The sequence below is a fragment of the Capricornis sumatraensis genome, chromosome 19, assembly GCF_032405125.1.
Source record: "Capricornis sumatraensis isolate serow.1 chromosome 19, serow.2, whole genome shotgun sequence".
Lineage (NCBI taxonomy): Eukaryota > Metazoa > Chordata > Mammalia > Artiodactyla > Bovidae > Capricornis > Capricornis sumatraensis.
The window spans coordinates 55,072,287-55,093,614 of NC_091087.1; the positions used below are offsets into that span (position 1 = coordinate 55,072,287).

At 38.5% G+C, this 21,328-nt stretch overlaps 1 protein-coding gene across 1 annotated transcript in view; it reads left to right on the forward strand.

The window, feature by feature from the left end:
• TTC6 (tetratricopeptide repeat domain 6) overlaps positions 1 to 21,328 on the forward strand; it is a 198,872-nt gene that overhangs the window by 138,605 nt on the left and 38,939 nt on the right. The window contains exons 21-22 of the mRNA XM_068991521.1: positions 11,106 to 11,240; positions 20,330 to 20,479. Coding sequence (XP_068847622.1) covers positions 11,106 to 11,240; positions 20,330 to 20,479 — 285 coding nt within the window. The remainder of the gene's footprint in view (positions 1 to 11,105; positions 11,241 to 20,329; positions 20,480 to 21,328) is intronic.

Consider the following 21,328-nt stretch of genomic DNA (forward strand, 5'->3'; position numbering starts at 1 on the left):
TTGCTACCTCTTAATATCTTCTGCTTCTGTTAGATCCCTACCATTTCTGTCCTTTATTGAGCCCATCTTTGCATGAAAAGTTTCCTTGGTATCTAATTTCTTGAAGAGATGTCTAGTTTCTCATTCTATTGTTTTCCTCTATTTCTTTGCATTGATTGCTGAGGAAGACTTTCTTATCTCTCCTTGCTATTCTTTGGAACTCTGCATTCAGATGCTTATATCTTTCTTTTTCTCCTTTGCCTTTCACTTTTCTCCTTTTCTCAGCTATTTGTAGGGCCTCCTCAGACAACCATTTTGCCTTTTTGCATTTCTTTTTCTTGGGGTTGATCTTGATCACTGCCTACTGTACAAAGTCCTGAACCTCCATCCATAGTTCTTCACGCACTCTGTTTATTAGATCTAATCCCTTGAATCTATTTCTCACTTCCACTGTATAATCATAAGGGGTTTGATTTAGGTTATACCTGAATGGTCTAGGGGTTTTCCCTACTTTCTTCAATTTAAGTCTGAAATTGGCAATAAGGTGTTCATGATCTGAGCCACAGTCATCTCCTGGTCTTGTTTTTGCTGACTGTATAGAGCTTCTCCATCTTAGGCTGCAAAGAATATAATCAGTCTGATTTCAGTGTTGGCCATCTGATGATGTTCATATGTAGGGACATCTCTTGTGTTGTTGGAAGAGGGTGTTTGCTATGACCAGTGCGTTCTCTTGACAAAACTCCGCTAGCCTTTGCTATGGTTCATTTTGTATTCCAAGGCCAAATTTCCTGTTACTCCAGGTATCTCTTGACATCCTACTTTTGAATTCCATTCCCCTATGATGAGAAGGATATCTTTTTTGGATGTTAGTTCTAAAAGGTCTTGTAGGTGTTTATAGAACCATTCAACTTCAGCTTCTTCAGCGTTACTGGTTGGGGCATAGACTTGGATTACCATGATACTGAATGTTTTGCCTTGGAGATGAGAAGAGATCATTCTGTCATTTTTGAGATTGCATCCAAGTACTGCATTTTGGACTCTTTTGTTGACTATGATGGCTACTCCATTTCTTCTAAAGGAATGTTGGCCACAATAGTAGATGTAATGGTCCTCTGTGTTAAATTCACCCATTCCGGTCCATTTTAGTTCACTGATTCCTAAAATGTCGATATTCACTCTTGCCATCTCCTATTTGACCACTTCCCATTTACCGTGATTCATGGACCTAACATTCCTTGTTCCTATGCAGTATTGTTCTTTACAGCATTGGACTTTACTTCTGTGACCAGAGGGCATTGTTTTTGCTTTGGCTCCATGTCTTCATTCTTTCTGGAGTTATGTCTCCACTGATCTCCAGTAGCATATTGGGCACCTACCGACCTGGGGAGTACATCTTTCAATGTCCTATCTTTTGCCTTTTTATACTGTTCATGGGGTTCTCAAGGCAAGAATACTGAAGTGGTTTGCCATTCCCTTCTCCAGTTTAAGATCTCTCTCTACCTTAAATAGATATTTTTGATGTGAGATATTGATAAAATTTCAATTTTCCCCATATGGATACTCAGATGTTCCAGTATCATTTACTGAAGGGTTCTCCTCAATCAAAGATTTAAGTAGCACATCTGTCCTTTTGTAGCTTTTCATGTATGTGTGGGACTGATTTTGGGCTCTCTATTCTGTTCCTTTGGTCAGAATTTCTACCCCTGGCTTAATAATACAGTATCTTAATTACTGTTGCTTTATTGTAATTTTTGACATCTGGTAGAGCAAGTCATCACACCATATTTTTTCAGGAAATCCCTGGTTATTTTTCAGCCTTTTACTCCTCCATACACATTTAAAATTTAGCTTGTCAAGAGTCATTAAAAACCCTAGTGGGAACCTGCTGTATAGCCCAGGGAACTCAGCTCAGTGCTCTAAAATGACCCAGATGGGTGGGATAGGGCTGGGAGGGAGGGGAGGTCCAAGAAGGAAGGGATATATGTATGCATATAGCTGATTCACTTCTTCGTACAGCAGAAACTAACACTACTGTAAATATCTATGCTCAGTCGTTCAGTTGTGTCTGACTCTTTGTGATCACATGAACTGTAGCACTCCAGGCTCCTGTCTGTGGGATTTTCCAGGCAAGAACACTGTAGTGGGTTGCCACTATGCCTCAATAAAAACAACAGCAACAAGAAATCCTGCTGGAATTTTGATGAATTGCATTGACTCTCTAGGTTATTTTAGGGATAATTGACACCTTTATGATATTGAATTCCTTCTTAGGAATAACCCTAAATTTCCTTTAATCTCCCTGCCTCCCTGACATTGCTTTGCTAGAAATCTGAGGTCACTTTTGTTTGCACTTTATACTAAATCAATAGTCATGTTCTCTTGGTTCTACTTTCTAAATATGTCTCTCAAATCCACTTCCTTTCTCTATTTCTCTGGTCATTAGTCCTAATTCAGAACATATTTTTAGTTTGCTTGACTTAATATAATAGTCTTATAACTCTTCAAAGTTTTTATCCACATTGCCACCAGAGTATTGTGTTTGTTTATTTATTTATTTATTTAGTTATTTATCTTTTTAATCTCTAGAGGAAAAGGTTTGAATGTTTTCTTTTATAGATTTCTTCAGCAGTTTATAATTCTAATGTTCTTTTTTTTTTTTTTAACTTTACAATACTGTGTTGTTTTTGCCATACATCAACATGAATCCACCACGGGTTTCTTAAGTTCCCACTCCTGAACCCCCTCTCCCACCTCTCTCCCCATACCATCCCTCTGGGTTATCCCAGTGCACCAGCCCCAAGCATCTTGTATCCTGCATCGAACCTAGACTGGCGAATCATTTCTGCAGAAGTTGCTTGTATATTTTTGAGATTAGTTGTCAGTTGCTTCATTTGCTATTATTTTCTCCCATTCCAAAGGCTGTCTTTTCACCTTGCTTATAGTTCCCTTTGTTGTGCAGAACTTTTAAGTTTAATTAGGTCCCATTTGCTTATTTTTGCTTTTATTTCCAATATTCTGGGAGGTGGGTCATAAGGATACTGCTGTGATGTATGGTGGAGAGTGTTTAGCCTATGTTCTCCTCTAGGAGTTTTATAGTTTCTGGTCTTACATTTAGATCTTTAATCCATTTTGAGTTTATTTTTGTGTATAGTGTCAGAAAGTGTTCTAGTTTTATTCTTTTACAAGTGGTTGACCAGTTTTCCCAGCACCACTTGTTAAAGAGACTGTCTTTAATCCATTGTATATTCTTGCCTCCTTTGTCGAAGATAAGGTGTCCATAGGTGTGTGGATTTATCTCTGGGCTTTCTATTTTGTTCCATTGACCTATATTTCTGTCTTTGTGCCAGTACCATACTGTCTTGATGACTGTGGCTTTGTAGTAGAGCCTGAAGTCAGGCAGGTTGATTCCTCCAGTTCCATTCTTCTTTCTCAAGACTGCTTTGGCTATTCGAGATTTTTTGTATTTCCATACAAATTGTGAAATTATTGGTTCTAGCTCTGTGAAAAATACCGCTGGTAGCTTGATAGGGATTGCATTGAATGTGTAGATTGCTTTGGGTAGTATACTCATTTTCACTATATTGATTCTTCCGATCCATGAACGTGGTATATTTCTCCATCTATTAGTGTCCTCTTTGATTTCTTTCATCAGTGTTTTATAATTGTCTATATATAGGTCTTTCGTTTCTTTAGGTAGATATATTCCCAAGTATTTTATTCTTTTCGTTGCAATGGTGAATGGAATTATTTCCTTAATTTCTTTTTCTACTTTCTCATTATTAGTGTATAGGAATGCAAGGGATTTCTGTGTGTTGATTTTATATCCTGCAACTTTACTATATTCATTGACTAGCTCTAGTAATTTTCTGGTGGAGTCTTTAGGGTTTTCTATGTAGAGGATCATGTCATCTGCAAACAGTGAGAGTTTTACTTCTTCTTTTCCAATTTGGATTCCTTTTATTTCTTTTTTCTGCTCTGATTGCTGTGGCCAAAACTTCCAGAACTATGTTGAATAGCAGCGGTGAAAGTGGGCACCCTTGTCTTGTTTCTGAATTTAGGGGAAATGCTTTCAATTTTTCACCATAGAGGAAAATGTTTGCTGTCGGTTTGTCATAGATAGCTTTTATTATGTTGAGGTATGTTCCTTCTATTCCTGCTTTCTGGAGAGCTTTTATCATAAATGGATGTTGAATTTTGTCAAAGGCTTTCTCTGCATCTACTGAGATAATCATATGGCTTTTATTTTTCAATTTGTTAATGTGGTGAATTACAGTGATTGATTTGCGGATATTGAAGAATCCTTGCATCCCTGGGATAAAGCCCACTTGGTCATGGTGTAGGATCCTTTTAATGTGCTGTTGGATTCTGATTGCTAGAATTTTGTTAAGGATTTTTGCATCTATGTTCATCAGTGATATTGGCCTGTAGTTTTCTTTTTTTGTGGCATCTTCATCAGGTTTTGGTATTAGGGTGATGGTGGCCTCATAGAATGAGTTTGAAAGTTTACCTTCCTCTGCAATTTTCTGGAAGAGTTTGAGTAGGATCGGTGTTAGCTTTTCTAGAAATTTTTGGTAGAGTTCAGCTGTGAAGCCGTCTGGACCTGGGCTTTTGTTTGCTGGAAGATTTCTGATTACAGTTTCAATTTCCGTGCTTGTGATGGGTCTGTTAAGATTTTCTATTTCTTCCTGGTTCAGTTTTGGAAAGTTGTACTTTTCTAAGAATTTGTCCATTTCGTCCACGTTGTCCATATAGTAGTCTCTTATGATTCTTTGTTTTTCTGTGTTGTCTGTTGTGATCTCTCCATTTTCATTTCTAATTCTATTGATTTGATTTTTCTCCCTTTGTTTCTTGATGAGTCTGGCTAATGGTTTGTCAATTTTATTTATCCTTTCAAAGAACCAGCTTTTGGCTTTGTTGATTTTTGCTACGGTCTCTTTTGTATCTTTTGCATTTATTTCTGCCCTAATTTTTAAGATTTCTTTCCTTTTACTAACCCTGGTGTTATCCATTTCATTTCTAATTGCTTTAAGTGTAGAGTTGGGTTACTTATTTGACTTTTTTCTTGTTTCTTGAGGTATGCCTGTAATGCTATGAACTTTCCCCTTAGCACTGCTTTTATAGTGTCCCACAGGTTTTGGGTTGTTGTGTTTTCATTTTCATTCGTTTCTATGCATAATTTCTTTTTTGATTTCTTCTGTGATTTGTTGGTTATTCAGAAGTGTGTTGTTCAGCCTCCATATGCTGGAATTTTTAATAGTTTTTCTCCTTTAATTGAGATCTAATCTTATTACACTATGTTCAGAAAAGATGCTTGGAATGATTTCAATTTTTTTGAATTTACCAAGGCTAGATTTATGGCCCAGGATGTGATCTATCCTGGAGAAGGTTCCGTGAGCACTTGAGAAAAAGGTGAAATTCATTGTTTTGGGGTGAAATGTCCTATAGATATCAATTAGGTCTAACTGGTCTATTGTATCATTTAAAGGTTGTGTTTCTTTGTTAATTTTCTGTTTAGTTGATCTGTCCATAGGTGTGAGTGGGGTATTAAAGTCTCCCACTATTACTGTGTTATTGTTAATTTCCCCTTTCATACTTGTTAGCATTTGTCTTACATATTGCGGTGCTCCTATGTTGGGTGCATATATATTTATCATTGTTATATCTTCTTCTTGGATTCATCCTTTGATCATTATGTAGTGTCGTCCTTTGTCTCTTTCACAGCCTTAAAGTCTATTTTATCTGATATGAGTATTGCTACTCCTGCTTTCTTTTGGTCTCTATTTGCGTGGAATATCTTTTTCCAGCCCTTCACTTTCAGTCTGTATGTGTCCCTTGTTTTGAGGTGGGTCTCTTGTAGACAACATATATAGGGATCTTGTTTTTGTATCCATTCAGCCAGTCTTTGTCTTTTGGTTGGGGCATTCAATCCATTTTCGTTTAAGATGTTTATTGATAAGTATGGTCTCGTTGCCATTTACTTTATTGTTTTTGCGTTTGGTTTTATATGCTTTTTTTTGTGTTTCCTGTCTAGAGAATATCCTTTAGCATTTGTTGGAGAGCTGGTTTGGTGGTGCTGAATTCTCTCAGCTTTTGCTGGTCTGGAAAGCTTTTGATTTCTCTTTCATATTTGAATGAGATCCTTGCTGGGTACAGTAATCTGGGCTGTAGGTTATTTTCTTTCATCACTTTAAGTATGTCTTGCCATTCCCTCCTGGCCTGAAGCGTTTCTATTGAAAAAGATCAGCTGTTATCCTTACGGGAATCCCCTGTGCATTATTTGTTGTTTTTCCCTTGCTGCTTTTAATATTTGTTTTTTGTGTTTGATCTTTGCTAATTTGATTAATATGTGTCTTGGGGTGTTTCGCCTTGGGTTTATCCTGTTTGGGCCTCTCTGGGTTTCTTGGACTTGGGTGATTATTTCCTTCCCCATTTTAGGGAAATTTTCAACTATTATGTCCTCAAGTATTTTCCCATGGTCTTTGTTTTGGTCTTCTTCTTCTGGGACTCCTATAATTTGAATGTTGGAGCGTTTCAGATTGTCCTGGAGGTCTCTGAGATTGTCCTCATTTCTTTTAATTTGTTTTTTTCCTCTCTGATTCATTTATTTCTACCATTCTATCTTCTATTTCACTAATCCTATCTTCTGCCTCCGATATTCTACTATTTGTTGGCTCTAGAGTGTTTCTGATCTCATTTATTGCATTACTCATTATACATTGACTCTTTTTATTTCTTCTAGGTCCTTGTTAAACCTTTCTTGCATCTTCTCAATCCTTGTCTCCAGGCTATTTATCTGCGATTCCATTTTGATGTCAAGATTTTGGATCATTTTCACTATCATTATTTGGAATTCTTTGTCTGGTAGATCCCTATCTTCTCCTCTTTTGTTTGGTTTGGTGGGCATTTCTCCTGTTCCTTTACTTGCTGGGTATTCCTCTGTCTCTTCATCTTGGTTATATTACTGTGTTTGTGGTGGCCTTTCTGTATTCTGGGAATTTGTGGAGTTCTCTTTATTGTGGAGTTTCCTCACCATGGGTGGGTTTGTATCAGTGGCTTGTCAAGGTTTCTTGGTTAGGGAAGCTTGTGTCAGTGTTCTGGTGGGTAGAGCTGGATTTCTTCTCTCTGGAGTGCAATGAAGTGACCAGTAATGAGTTATGAGATGTCAATGGTTTTGGAGTAACTTTGAGTTGCCTGTATATTGAAGCTCAGGGCTGTGTTCCTGAGTTGCTGGAGAATTTGCGTGGTATGTCTTGCTCTGGAACTTGTTAGCCCTTGGGTGATGGCTTGGTTTCAGTGTAGGTATGGAGGTGTTTGATGAGCTCCTATCGATTAATGTTCCTTGGAGTCAGGAGTTCTCTGATGTTCTCAGGATTTGGACTTAAGCCTCCTGCTTCTGGTTTTCAGTTTTATTTTTACAGTTGTCTCAAGACTTCCCCTTCTATATCGCACCATTGATAAAATATCTAGGTTAAAGATGAAAAGTTTCTCCACATTGAGGGACACCCAGAGTGGTTCACAGAGTTACATGGAGAAGAAAAGAGGGAGGGGGGAGTTGGAGGTGACCTGAATGAGATGTGGTGGGATCAAAAGAGGAGAGAGCTAGCTAGCCAGTAATCACTTCCTTATGAGTACTCCACAGTCTGGACCACTCAGAGATGTTCACAGAATTATATAGAGAGGAGGAGAGGGGGGATGGAGACAAAGGTGGTCAGGAGTGTAAAAGAGGGGAATGAAAAGGAGAGAGACAGATCCAGCCAGTAGTCAGTTCCCTAAGAGTTCTCCACTGTCTGGAACACACAGAGATTCGCAGAGTTGGGTAGAGAAGAAAAGGGGGAGGGAGGAGACAGGGGCGATCTAGTGGAGAAAAAGGAGAGCCCAAAGGAGGAGAGAGGAGTCAGGCCAGTAGTCTTGCTCTCAAGTATAAATGGGTACTGAAGATTGTGTTTTTGAAGGTACAAAATTGATAACAAATACCAAAAAGCAAGGATTAAAAATCTAGAGTAGAGATTGTATTTTCAAAAACACAATATTAAAAAATAGAACAAGAAGAAGAAAAAAGGAAAAGAAAAAAAACAAAGTCACAAGAATTATTTAAAAAGGTAATTATAAATAAAATAAAAAAATATATACGAAGTTTGCTTTAAAAGTAGGGTCTTTTTTGGGGGGGAGGAAAGTAATAGTAGGTTATAAAAATGAAAACTAAAGGAGAAATAGAGGACTTAAAAATTAAAAAGTGTTAAAAAAAGAAAAAGAAGAAAAAACAAACATCAAAAAAAAGAATGATTGTAAAAATGGTAAAGATATATCTAGGACTTTCTCTGGTGGTGTTGTGGGCAGTGTGGGGTCAGTTCATTTTTGGATAGTTCCTTGGTCCGGCTTATATTTCTCAAGATCTATAGGCCCCTTCCTATGTAGTGGGTACTAATGACAGGATTTTAATCTATTGCACCTGTCACTTCAAAGGCAGTTCCCTCTGTTTTAGCTTCTTCCATTTGCTGGTCTCTTCAGTGTCCGATTTCTGCCCTGACACAAGGGGGGCGGTGGTGGACAGTTTTTTTAGGCTCACTTGTTCAGTTGCACTGTGGGGAAGGAGGGATGCTGCAAACAAATAACACTGGCATGTGCTCGCCGTGTCCCAGCCACGCTGGGCCTGCCCCTGCTCACAGCACACACAGATCAGGCTCTAGATTGCTCCACTGGGAACCGTCTGAGGCCAGCCCTGGGCTGCATGCACCTCCCAGGTCTAAGCCGCTCAGGCTCAGGCACTCAGGTAGCCCCCAGAGGCGCAGACTGGTTGGGACTGTGTTTTGTGCCCTTCCCAGGTCCGAGTAGCTCAGGTGTTTGGCGAGTGCGGTGACTGCGACTTATCGCCTCTCCCGTCCTTGCTACTCAGTTTTCTGGGTGTACAGCTGGTGTACTTTCTCAGGCGGATGATGACTGTCCAGAACCCCAAGAAGTCTTAGTTAGCAAAGAAGCCTGTTTGCAGTTTCGTAGGTAATGTCTCTCTGGGGCTGTCGTTGCCCACTTCTGGCCCTTCTGACTCTGGCTGCCTGTCACCGGAGGGGGATGGTCTGCAGCTGGCTAATTCTGTTCCATCCTTTGTTCTGTGCAAGGTCCTGGCGGTGTCTTATGTTAGAGCTTTTTGCATGGTAGCTATCCCACAGCCTGGTTTGCTAGCCCAAGTTAGCTCACTCTGGTTACACTCAGGGCATATGGGGCATTTGGGCCCGATCCTTGTAAAGCAATGCAGCCTGCACCTCCCTGCCCAGCCCCAGCTTGCTAGTGGCAGATGCAGGCATCTGTGCTGCTTCTCCACTGGGGGAGTTACTGTTGGGCTCGTAATCTATGGGGTTTATTTATTTATTTATTTTTCCTCCCTGTTATGTCGCTCTCTGTGCTTCCAAGGCTCGCCATAGACTCAGCAGTGAGAATATTTCCTGGTATTTGGAAACTTCTTTCTTTTTAAGACTCCCTTCCTGGAACTAAGCTCCCTCCCTACCTCTTTAGTCTCTTTTTGTCTTTTATATTTTTCCCTACCTGTCTTCAAAGACAATGAGCTGCTTTTCTGGGTGCCTGATGTCCTCTGCCAGCATTCAGAAGTTGTTTTGTGGAATTTACTCAGTGTTGAAATGTTCTTTTGATGAATTTGTGTGGGAGAAAGTGGTCTCCCCATCCTATTCCTCCGCCATCTTAGGACCGCCCCCCTCAGTATTGTGTTTAGAATGTAAATAGGCCTTCCTGGTAAACCTCGCAAGGATGACCACTACTTTCAATAGTAGTGAAGGAAAGAGAGGTGAGACATCAGCTGAAGGAGAAAGCAGGAGGAAGGGAAGATGCGTTCATTTTAAAGTAAATGTGATGGAAGACGGTAGGGAGTCAAGGAGACAATGAAGGGGCAGAGATTCAGAAGTGGAAGGAACTAGCAGGCTTCTGTGGGGATGGAGTTGGGGTCAAAGGCACAGCTTAAGGAGTTAGCTCTGAGAAGAAGAAAGGAAACCATCCAAAGGCAGGAGAGAAAGAGATGGAAATGAAGAAGATAGAGGGACTTTGAAAATTAAAAAGGAGGGAAACTGCGAAGTTGATTGGTGTTTTTTCTGTCACAAGGTCTTGCGTTTAATGTTGAAAGTGAGTCTCTCAGTCATGTCCAACTCTTTACAACCCCATGAACTATACAGTCCATGGAATTCTCCAGGCCAGAATACTGGAGTGGATAGCTGTTACCTTCTCCAGGGGATCTTCCCAACCCAGGGATTGAACCAAGGTCTTCCCTCTTTGCAGGCAGATTCTTTACCAGCTGAGCCACTGAATGTTGAGATGGACTGTAAATATATTGCAGAAACCAATGGTGGGCACACAGGACACCGCATATCCAAGTTAAACCTCATCGTTTCTTTAGCAATTTCATGTCATTAAGTGGGCTAAAGAGTCATAAGCATCTGCATTTCTGTATAGGTTAATACAGAGAGTCACTAATTATGAAAAGCTGTCTTTATCTGGGAAATTGAATTTTTTTCATTAATGAATTTCAACTCTTTTGGCGGAATAGCTTAAATGGGTAATTTTTGATGTTAGTTTATTCTCTCATGTCAATGGAACTCCCTTGAGAGCACAGCAGAATGAAATAAAGGGTGATTAAAACCGCCTCAGAGATTGTCAGTAGAGAACTTTTACTACATAACAGCTGGCCAGCATTCCCTTCCAGAGACTTACTAGGCAACTGGTCATAAACGGGTCTATAAATTGAAGTCTGATTGAAGACTATGAGAAAATGCCCTTTAGAATTAGAAATTAGTCTTGTATGGCTCTCTTTTTCATAGATTAAACTCACATAAATTTTCACAGAAAAGAAAAGAATTTAGAAATTACAGTTCCAAAAGTCCATTTGTGTAAGCCTACTGATATAGCTGCTTATAGGCCAGGCACGTGGGTAGGTCAGACTCCCCACCTGGGTCCTCTTGCCATGCACTGACAAGATCCATGTCTTTACTAGATCTGTGTGTCCTCATGTGAAATGAGAGTAAGGCTGTGTACTCAGGATTCCCTTTATTATGTAGGCTGTCATGTTAAATAAATATTATAGAGAAACATTACCTTCCCTCAATCTCTCTTTTTTAAAATCATTATAGGAAGCCATGAGAATGTTTAAAAAGGCGTTGGATCTCATTTCTTATTCTGATAAAGGACCGAGTTCCTTAGCAGCTTCAGCAGACTGTCTGTATCACTTGGGTCTATGTTACATGGAGGAAGGCAACTTACAACTGGTATTTTGTGTATTTAGGCATATAAGTTTTTCACGGTTTTAGAAATTGTTTCCTTACATTCAGTTTCATTTCCAAAGGCCACCTAAGCAGTGAGGGACTAGACCAAAGCTTCTGGTAAAGCTTGGCTTACTATAGTCAGTCTGCACACTGTAAAACCTACTATGTTGTTTTATTTATTCAACACATTTTATTAATGCTTGTTTGTTGACAGTATTCTAAAGACATGTTTCCCACCAAAACAATAAATCTAACTGTAAGAAATTATTATAGCAAAATAATTTCATCACTTAGTATAAATTTACTTATCACATTGTCAGTACATTGAGTACATCAATGTCATGCAGGATAAATGAAAAATGATTAGGACACTGATTTCCCATATTGACAACTGAACAATTAAAATCAGAGTAAATTGGCTGTTAAGATGGCCAGGTTCATTGAAAACCAGTTTATTCAATTATTAAGTATTTATCTATTAGGTTGGTGGAAAAGTAATTGCAGTTTTGGACTTTGAACTTTAAATCATTATTAGCTAGGCTCAAACAAATCCTTATTTTTTTAAAATTTAATTTAATTTTTAATTGGAGGATAATTACTCTACAACATTGTGACAGTTTCTGCCATACATCAACATGAATTGGCCATAGGTATATATCTGTCCCCTCACTCTTACACCTCTCTCTCACCTCTTTCCCCATCCTACCCCTCTAGGTTGTCACAGAACCCCAGCTTTGGGCTCCTTATCAAACACATCTTTATCAATCAAAATAGGAACCATTATAATCAACATATTTTTGCCAACAAGAAATAAGTTTATTTATTCCTCTAGTGTAAAAATCTGTGCTTCAGGATTTGATGAACTCTTGGAAAGCATTTTCTGCATCCTGCTGGTTGTGGAAGAGTTTTCCCTTTAAAAAGTTGTCAAGATGCTTGAAGAAGTGGTAGTCGGTTGGCAAGAGGTCAAGTGAATATGGTGGATGAGGCAAAACTTTGTAGTGCAACTTGTTCAACTTTTGAAGTATTGGTTGTGCAACATGCAGTTGGGCACTGTTATGGAGAAAAATTGGGCCCTTTCTGTTGACTGATGCTAGCTGTAGGTGTTGCGGTTTCCAGTGCATCTCATTGATTTGCTGAGCATACTTATCAGATGTAATGGTTTCACTGGGATTCAAAAAGCTGTAGTGGATCAGACCAGCAGCAGAATACCAAACAGTGAGCATGACCTTTTTTTGGTGCAAGTTTGGCTTTGGGAAGTGCTTTGGACCTTCTTTGTCCACCCACTGAGCAAGTCATTGCCAGTTGTATAAAGTCTACTTTTTGTCACAATCTGATTGAGAAATGGTTCGTTGTTGTGTAGAATAAAGGGAAGATGACACTTCAGAACAACAATGTTTTTGATTTCCAGTCAGCTCATGAGACACCCACTTATCAAACTTTTTCACCTTTTTTCCAATTTGCTTCAAATGAAGAATGACTGTAGAATGGTTGACGTTGAGTTCTTTGGCAACTTCTCATGTAGTTGTAAGAGGATCAGCTTTGATGATGGTTCTCAGTTTTCGTTATCAACTTCCAATGGCCAGCCACTGTGCTCCTCATCTTCAAGTCTCTTGTCTCCTTTGCAAAACTTTTTGAACCACCACTGTGTCATACATTCATTAGCAGTTCATGGGCCAAAAGCATTGTTGATGTTGTGAGTTGTCTCCGCTGCTTAATGACCTATTTTGAACTCCAATAAGAAAATCGCTCAGATTGCAGGAGGGGTCAGAGCAGCCAGGTTGTGAGGATGGGTGAGGGCAGCCCAGTATAGGAGCGGTGACTACTCATGAGGACCAAACCTAACAGAGGAAAGGTGCATGGTGGACTTCCGAAGATGCTGTCAGTCCTGAGCCACCCAATGGAGAAGTCTTGAGGCTACTGTAAAAATAAAACTGAAAACCAGAAGCAGGAGGCTTAAGTCCAAATCCTGAGAACATCAGAGAACTCCTGAATCCAGGGAACATTAATCGATAGGAGCTCATCAAATGCCTCCATACCTACACTGAAACCAAGCACCACCCAAGGGCCAACAAAATCCAGAGGAAGACATACCATGCAAATTCTCCAGCAACACAGGAACACACCCTGAGCTTCAATATACAGGCAGCTCAAGTTACTGCAAAACCATGGACATCTCATAACTCATTACTGGACACTTCATTGCACTCCAGAGAAAAGAAATCCAGCTCTACCCACCAGAACTCTGACACAAGCTCCCCTAACCAAGAAACCTTACAAGCCACTGATACAACCCCACCCACAGTGAGGAAAAACCATAATAAAGAGAACTCCACAAATTCCCAGAATACAGAAAGGCCACCCCAAACACAGTAATATAACCAAGATGATGAGACAGAGGAATACCCAGCAGGTAAAGGAACAGGAGAAATGCCCACCAAACCAAACAAAAGAGGAAGAGATAGGGAATCTACCTGAGAAAGAATTCCGAATAATGATAGTGAAAATGATCCAAAATCTTGACATCAAAATGAAATCACAGATAAATAGCCTGGAGACAAGGATTGAGAAGATGCAAGAAAGGTTTAACAAGGACCTAGAAGAAATAAAAGAGAGTCAATATATAATGAATAATGCAATAAATGAGATCAGAAACACTCTGGAGGCAACCAATAGTAGCATATCAGAGGCAGAAGATAGGATTAGTGAAATAGAAGATAGAATGGTAGAAATAAATGAATCAGAGAGGAAAAAAGAAAAACGAATTAAAAGAAATGAGGACAATCTCAGAGACCTCCAGGACAATCTGAAACGCTCCAACATTTGAATTATAGGAGTCCCAGAAGAAGAAGACCAAAAGAAAGATGATGAGAAAATACTTGAGGACATAATAGTTGAAAACTTCCCTAAAATGGGGAAGGAAATAATCACCCAAGTCCAAGAAACCCAGAGAGTTCCAAACAGGATAAACCCAAGGCGAAACACCCCAAGACACATATTAATCAAATTAGCAAAGATCAAACACAAAAAACAAATATTAAAAGCAGCAAGGGAAAAAGAACAAATAATGCACAAGGGGATTCCCGTAAGGATAACAGCTGATCTTTCAATAGAAACGCTTCAGGCCAGGAGGGAATGGCAAGACATACTTAAAGTGATGAAAAAAACAACCTACAGCCCAGATTACTGTACCCAGCAAGGATCTCATTCAAATATGAAAGAGAAATCAAAAGCTTTCCAGACCAGCAAAAGCTGAGAGAATTCAGCACCACCAAACCAGCTCTCCAACAAATGCTAAAGGATATTCTCTAGACAGGAAACACAAAAAGAGCGTATAAACCCGAACCTAAAACAATAATGTAAACGGCAATGGGATCATACTTATCAATAATTACCTTAAATGTAAATGGGTTTAATGCCCCAACCAAAAGACAAAGACTGGCTGAATGGATACAAAAACAAGATCCCTATATATGTTGTCTACAAGAGACCCACCTCAAAACAAGGGACACATACAGACTGACAGTGAAGGGCAGGAAAAAAATATTCCATGCAAATAGAGACCAAAAGAAAGCAGGAGTAGCAATACTCATATCAGATAAAATAGACTTTAAGGCTGTGAAAGAGACAAAGAAGGACACTACATAATGATCAAAGGATGAATCCAAGAAGAAGATATAACAATGATAAATATATATGCACCCAACATAGGAGCACCACAATATGTAAGACAAATGCTAACAAGTATGACAGGGGAAATTAACAATAACACAATAATACTGGGAGACTTTAATACCCCACTCACACCTATGGACAGATCAACTAAACAGAAAATTAACAAAGAAACAACCTTTAAATGATACAATAGGCCAGTTAGACCTAATTGATATCTATAGGACATTTCACCCCAAAACAATGAATTTCACCTTTTTCTCAAGTGCTCACGGAACCTTCTCCAGGATAGATCACATCCTGGGCCATAAATCTAGCCTTGGTAAATTCAAAAAAATTGAAATCATTCCAAGCATCTTTTCTGACCATAATGCAATAAGATTAGATCTCAATTAAAGGAGAAAAACTATTAAAAATTCCAGCATATGGAGGCTGAACAACACACTTCTGAATAACCAACAAATCACAGAAGAAATCAAAAAAGAAATTATGCATAGAAACGAATGAAAATGAAAACAACCCAAAACCTGTGGGACACTATAAAAGCAGTGCTAAGGGGAAAGTTCATAGCATTACAGGCATACCTCAAGAAATAAGAAAAAAGTCAAATAAGTAACCTAACTCTACACTTAAAGCAATTAGAAATGAAGTGGATAACCCCAGGGTTAGTAAAAGGAAAGAAATCTTAAAAATTAGGGCAGAAATAAATGCAAAAGATGGAAAAGAGACCATAGCAAAAATCAACAAAGCCAAAAGCTGGTTCTTTGAAAGGATAAATAAAATTGACAAACCATTAGCCAGACTCATCAAGAAACAAAGGGAGAAAAATCAAATCAATAGAATTAGAAATGAAAATGGAGAGATCACAACAGACAACACAGAAATACAAAGGATCATAAGAGACTACTATCAGCAATTTATGCCAATAAAATGGACAACGTGGAAGAAATGGACAAATTCTTAGAAAAGTACAACTTTCCCAAACTGAACCAGGAAGAAATAGAAAATCTTAACAGACCCATCACAAGCACAGAAATTGAAACTGTAATCAGAAATCTTCCGGCAAACAAAAGCCCAGGTCCAGACGGCTTCACAGCTGAACTCTACCAAAAATTTCGAGAAGAGCTAACACCGATCCAACTCAAACTCTTCCAGAAAATTGCAGAGGAAGGTAAACTTTCAAACTCATTTATGAGGCCACCATCACCCTAATACCAAAACCTGATGAAGATGCCACAAAAAAAGAAAACTACAGGCCAATATCACTGATGAACATAGATGCAAAAATCCTTAACAAAATTCTAGCAATCAGAATCCAACAGCACATTAAAAAGATCCTACACCATGACCAAGTGGGCTTTATCCCAGGGATGCAAGGATTCTTCAATATCCGCAAATCAATCACTGTAATTCACCACATTAACAAATTGAAAAATAAAAGCCATATGATTATCTCAGTAGATGCAGAGAAAGCCTTTGACAAAATTCAACATCCATTTATGATAAAAGCTCTCCAGAAAGCAGGAATAGAAAGAACATACCTCAACATAATAAAAGCTATCTATGACAAACCCACAGCAAACATTTTCCTCAATGGTGAAAAATTGAAAGCATTTCCCCTAAATTCAGAAACAAGACAAGAGTGCCCACTTTCACCACTACTATTCAACATAGTTCTGGAAGTTTTGGCCACAGCAATCAGAGCAGAAAAAAGAAATAAAAGGAATCCAAATTGGAAAAGAAGAAGTAAAACTCTCACTTTTTGCAGATGACATGATCCTCTACATAGAAAACCCTAAAGACTCCACCAGAAAATTACTAGAGCTAGTCAATGAATATAGTAAAGTTGCAGGATATAAAATCAACACACAGAAATCCCTTGCATTCCTATACACTAATAATGAGATAGTAGAAAAAGAAATTAAGGAAATAATTCCATTCACCATTGCAACGAAAAGAATAAAATACTTGGGAATATATCTACCTAAAGAAACGAAAGACCTATATATAGACAATTATAAAACACTGATGAAAGAAATCAAAGAGGACACTAATAGATGGAGAAATATACCACGTTCATGGATCGGAAGAATCAATATAGTGAAAATGAGTATACTACCCAAAGCAATCTACACATTCAATGCAATCCCTATCAAGCTACCAGCGGTATTTTTCACAGAGCTAGAACCATTAATTTCACAATTTGTATGGAAATACAAAAAATCTCGAATAGCCAAAGCAGTCTTGAGAAAGAAGAATGGAACTGGAGGAATCAACCTGCCTGACTTCAGGCTCTACTACAAAGCCACAGTCATCAAGACAGTATGGTACTGGCACAAAGACAGATTTATAGGTCAATGGAACAAAATAGAAAGCCCAGAGATAAATCCACACACCTATGGACACCTTATCTTCGACAAAGGAGGCAAGAATATACAATGGAGTAAAGACAGTCTCTTTAACAAGTGGTGCTGGGAAAACTGGTCAACCACTTGTAAAAGAATGAAACTAGAACACTTTCTGACACCATACACAAAAATAAACTCAAAATGGATTAAAGATCTAAATATAAGACCAGAAACTCTAAAACTCCCAGAGGAGAACATAGGCAAAACACTCTGACATAAATCACAGCAGAATCCTCTATGATCCACCTCCCAGAATATTGGAAATAAAAGCAAAAATAAACAAATGGGACCTAATTAAACTTAAAAGTTCTGCACAACAAAGGAAACTATAAACAAGGTGAAAGACAGCCTTTGGAATGGGAGAAAATAATAGCAAATGAAGCATCTAACAAACAACAAATCTCAAAAATATACAAGCAACTTCTGCAGCTCAATTTCAGAAAAATAAACGACCCAATCAAAAAATGGGCCAAAGAACTAAATAGACATTTCTCCAAAGAAGACATACGGATCGCTAACAAGCACATGAAAAGATGCTCAACATCACTCATTATCAGAGAAATGCACATCAAAACCACAGTGAGGTACCACTTCACGCCAGTCAGAATGGCTGCGATCCAAAAGTCTACAAGCAATAAATGCTGGAGAGGGTGTGGAGAAAAGGGAACCCTCTTATACTGCTGGTGGGAATGCAAACTAGTACAGCCACTATGGAGAACAGGTGGCAATTCCTTAAAGAACTGGAAATAGAACTGCCTTATGACCCAGCAGTCCCACTGCTGGGCATATACACCGAGGAAACCAGAATTGAAAGAGACGTGTACTCCAATGTTCATTGCAGCACTGTTTATAATAGCCAGGACATGGAAGCAACCTAGATGCCCATCGGCAGATGAATGGATAAGAAAGCTGTGGTACATATACACAATGGAGTGTTACTCAGCCATTAAAAACAATACATTTGAATCAGTTCTAATGAAGTGGATGAAACTGGAGCCAATTATACAGAGTGAAGTAAGCCAGAAAGAAAAACACCAATACAGTATACTAACACATATATATGGAATTTAGAAAGATGGTAATGATAACCCTGTATGCTAGACAGCAAAAGAGACACAGATGTATAGAACGGACTTTTTGACTCTGTGGGAGAGGGAGAGGGTGGGATTATTTGGGAGATTGGCAGTGAAACATGTATACTATCATGTAAGAAATGAATCGCCAGTCTATGTTCAATACAGGATACAGGATGCCTGGGGCTGGTCCACAGGGATGATCCAGAGAGATGATATGGAGTGGGAGGTGGGAGGGGAGTTCAGGATTGGGAACTCATGTACACCAGTGGCTGATTCATGTCAGTGTATGGCGAAACCAATGCAGTATTTAAAGCAAAATAAAGTAAAAATAAAAATTAAAAAAAAAGAAAATCGCTCGAATTTGCTTTTTGTCTAACATCATTTCCATAATCTAAAATAAACATAAAATAAATAGCAATAAATCATTAGCAAAAAAACATAAAGTGAAAAATGTGTATTAAAATAACATAATGTAATCACATTTATTTAAGAATGTATTCCAATATCAAATGGCAAATTTCAACATTGCAAAAACCAAAATTATGTTTGTACCAACCTAATAATATTTGACTATTTTATACAATTTTCCTTTTCAAAATTTTCACTGATATGATAAATATGTAAATAACATATCATTAGCTCTTTTTGGATATTTCACAACTACACAGACACACAGACACACAGACAGACACACCCACACATCATTCCAGTCCTTATATTCATAGGGTTGGATGGTGTCTGAGACCTGTATCTTCATAACTTTAAAAGAGAATTGCACTTGATTAGTTTTCCATTAAGAAATTACAATACATATGAGATTAATTACAAATATTTTTCATGTTTTTAGTCCTTTGGACAAGCAGGGGAAACCTAATGTTGTTTTACAATGTTAGAAAAAACTCTGGAGTTCTTTTGTTTTAAAATTTTGTAACTGTCTACCGGTCCTCATGGGAAATAATAAATGCTAATTGTGATTTCTTTGAAGAAACACAATAAGACGCATAATGATTAAAGTCCTGTTATGGTCAAAAGCAGAGACATTACTTTGCCGACTAAGGTCCGTCTAGTCAAGGCTATGGTTTTTCCTGTAGTCATGTATGGATGTGAGAGGTGGACTGTGAAGAAAGCTGAGCGCCGAAGAATTGATGCTTTTGAACTGTGGTGTTGGAGAAGACTCTTGAGAGTCCCTTGGACTGCAAGGAGATCCAACCAGTCCATTCTGAAGGAGATCAGCCCTGGGATTTCTTTGGAAGGAATGATGCTAAAGCTGAAACTCCAGTACTTTGGCCACCTCATGTGAAGAGTTGACTCATTGGAAAAGACTCTGATGCTGGGAGGGATTGAGGGCAGGAGGAGAAGGGGATGACAGAGGATGAGATGGCTGGATGGCATCACTGACTCGATGGACGTGAGTCTGAGTGAACTCCGGGAGTTGGTGATGGACAGGGAGGCCTGGTGTGCTGCAATTCATGGGGTCGCAAAGAGTCAGACAAGACTGAGAGACTGAACTGAACTGAACTGAAGGTCTTCCCTGGTGACCCAGTGGCTAAGACTCAGTGCTCCCAATGCAGGGTGGCCTGGTTTGATCCCTGGTCAGGGATCTAGATCCCACATGCTACAACTAAAGAGCCTGCATACCACAGCTAAGACCCAGTACAGCCAAATAAATACATAAATAAATTTTAAAAATTACCCCTTCAAAAGTATTGTAACAACATGAATTACATAGACATTAGTCTGTGAATAAGGGAACCTATAAATTATAATAAACCTGGGTCATTCATATTTTTTGGCTCCAAAAGTTCACTGGGCAAAGCATATTTAAAATGACCAAAAATAAAAACTTTTAAATAATAGTTATATACTGTAATGTATTAACTTTTTAGCTAATGTATTCTACTCACTGAATGATTTGCTTTTTACCCATATGCTCTTCTAGGCTTATGATTCTTTTACAAAAGCTGTGAAAGCAAATCCTGATTTTGCAGAAAGCTTTTATCACCGTGGGCTTTGCAAAGTCAAACTCCATAAGAATGGCTCGATCCTGGATTTCAATCGTGCGATTACCCTTGATCCTAAACATTACCAGGTATTTAAACGGGTGATTGCTCTGGTTTGGAGAGTGTGTTAAATTTGTTAAGACTATCAAATCTTTAAGCATTACCATTATTAGTTAGCAACAGTTACTTTTATCTACTTTTCAGCTTTTTAAATAATCTATATATTATCTCTATTTTCCATTGAACTGGAAATATGATTTCCAACAGGGATATTATATAGGTAAAAGTGCTTTGTGAATTTTAACATATATAAATTTGTTAATATTTTAATGTACCGATTAGTCATTATGATTTTATATACTATATTATATAAATAAATGTATTTACTTCTTGCTTTGCTGTTACATTGTATCCTGCCTTTTAAGGGACCATAGAGACAATATAAAATCCAATAGATGAAACTCCATTGGATCTTGATTTTTAAAGTGCATGAAATTTGAATATGAATGAAATATCAGATGATTTTAGGGAAATACTATTAATTTTTTTAGATATACAGTGGTAACGTGGTTGTGTAGGAGAATGTCATCTTCAAAGGAGATATATACTTAAAGACTTGGGGTGAACTTTTAAAATGTCTACAACTTATTTTCAAATTGTTCAGAAAAAATTCAGTTCAATTCAGTCGCTCAGTAGTGTCTGACTCTTTGCGACCCCATGAATCGCAGCACGCTGGGCCTCCCTGTCCATCACCAACTCCCGGAGTTCACTCAGACTCACGTCCATCAAGTCAGTGATGCCATCCAGCCATCTCATCCTCTGTCGTCCCCTTCTCCTCCTGCCTCCAGTCCCTCCCAGCATCAGAATCTTTTCCAATCAGTCAACTCTTCACATTGGGTGGGCAAAGTACTGGAGTTTCAGCTTTAGCATCATTCCTT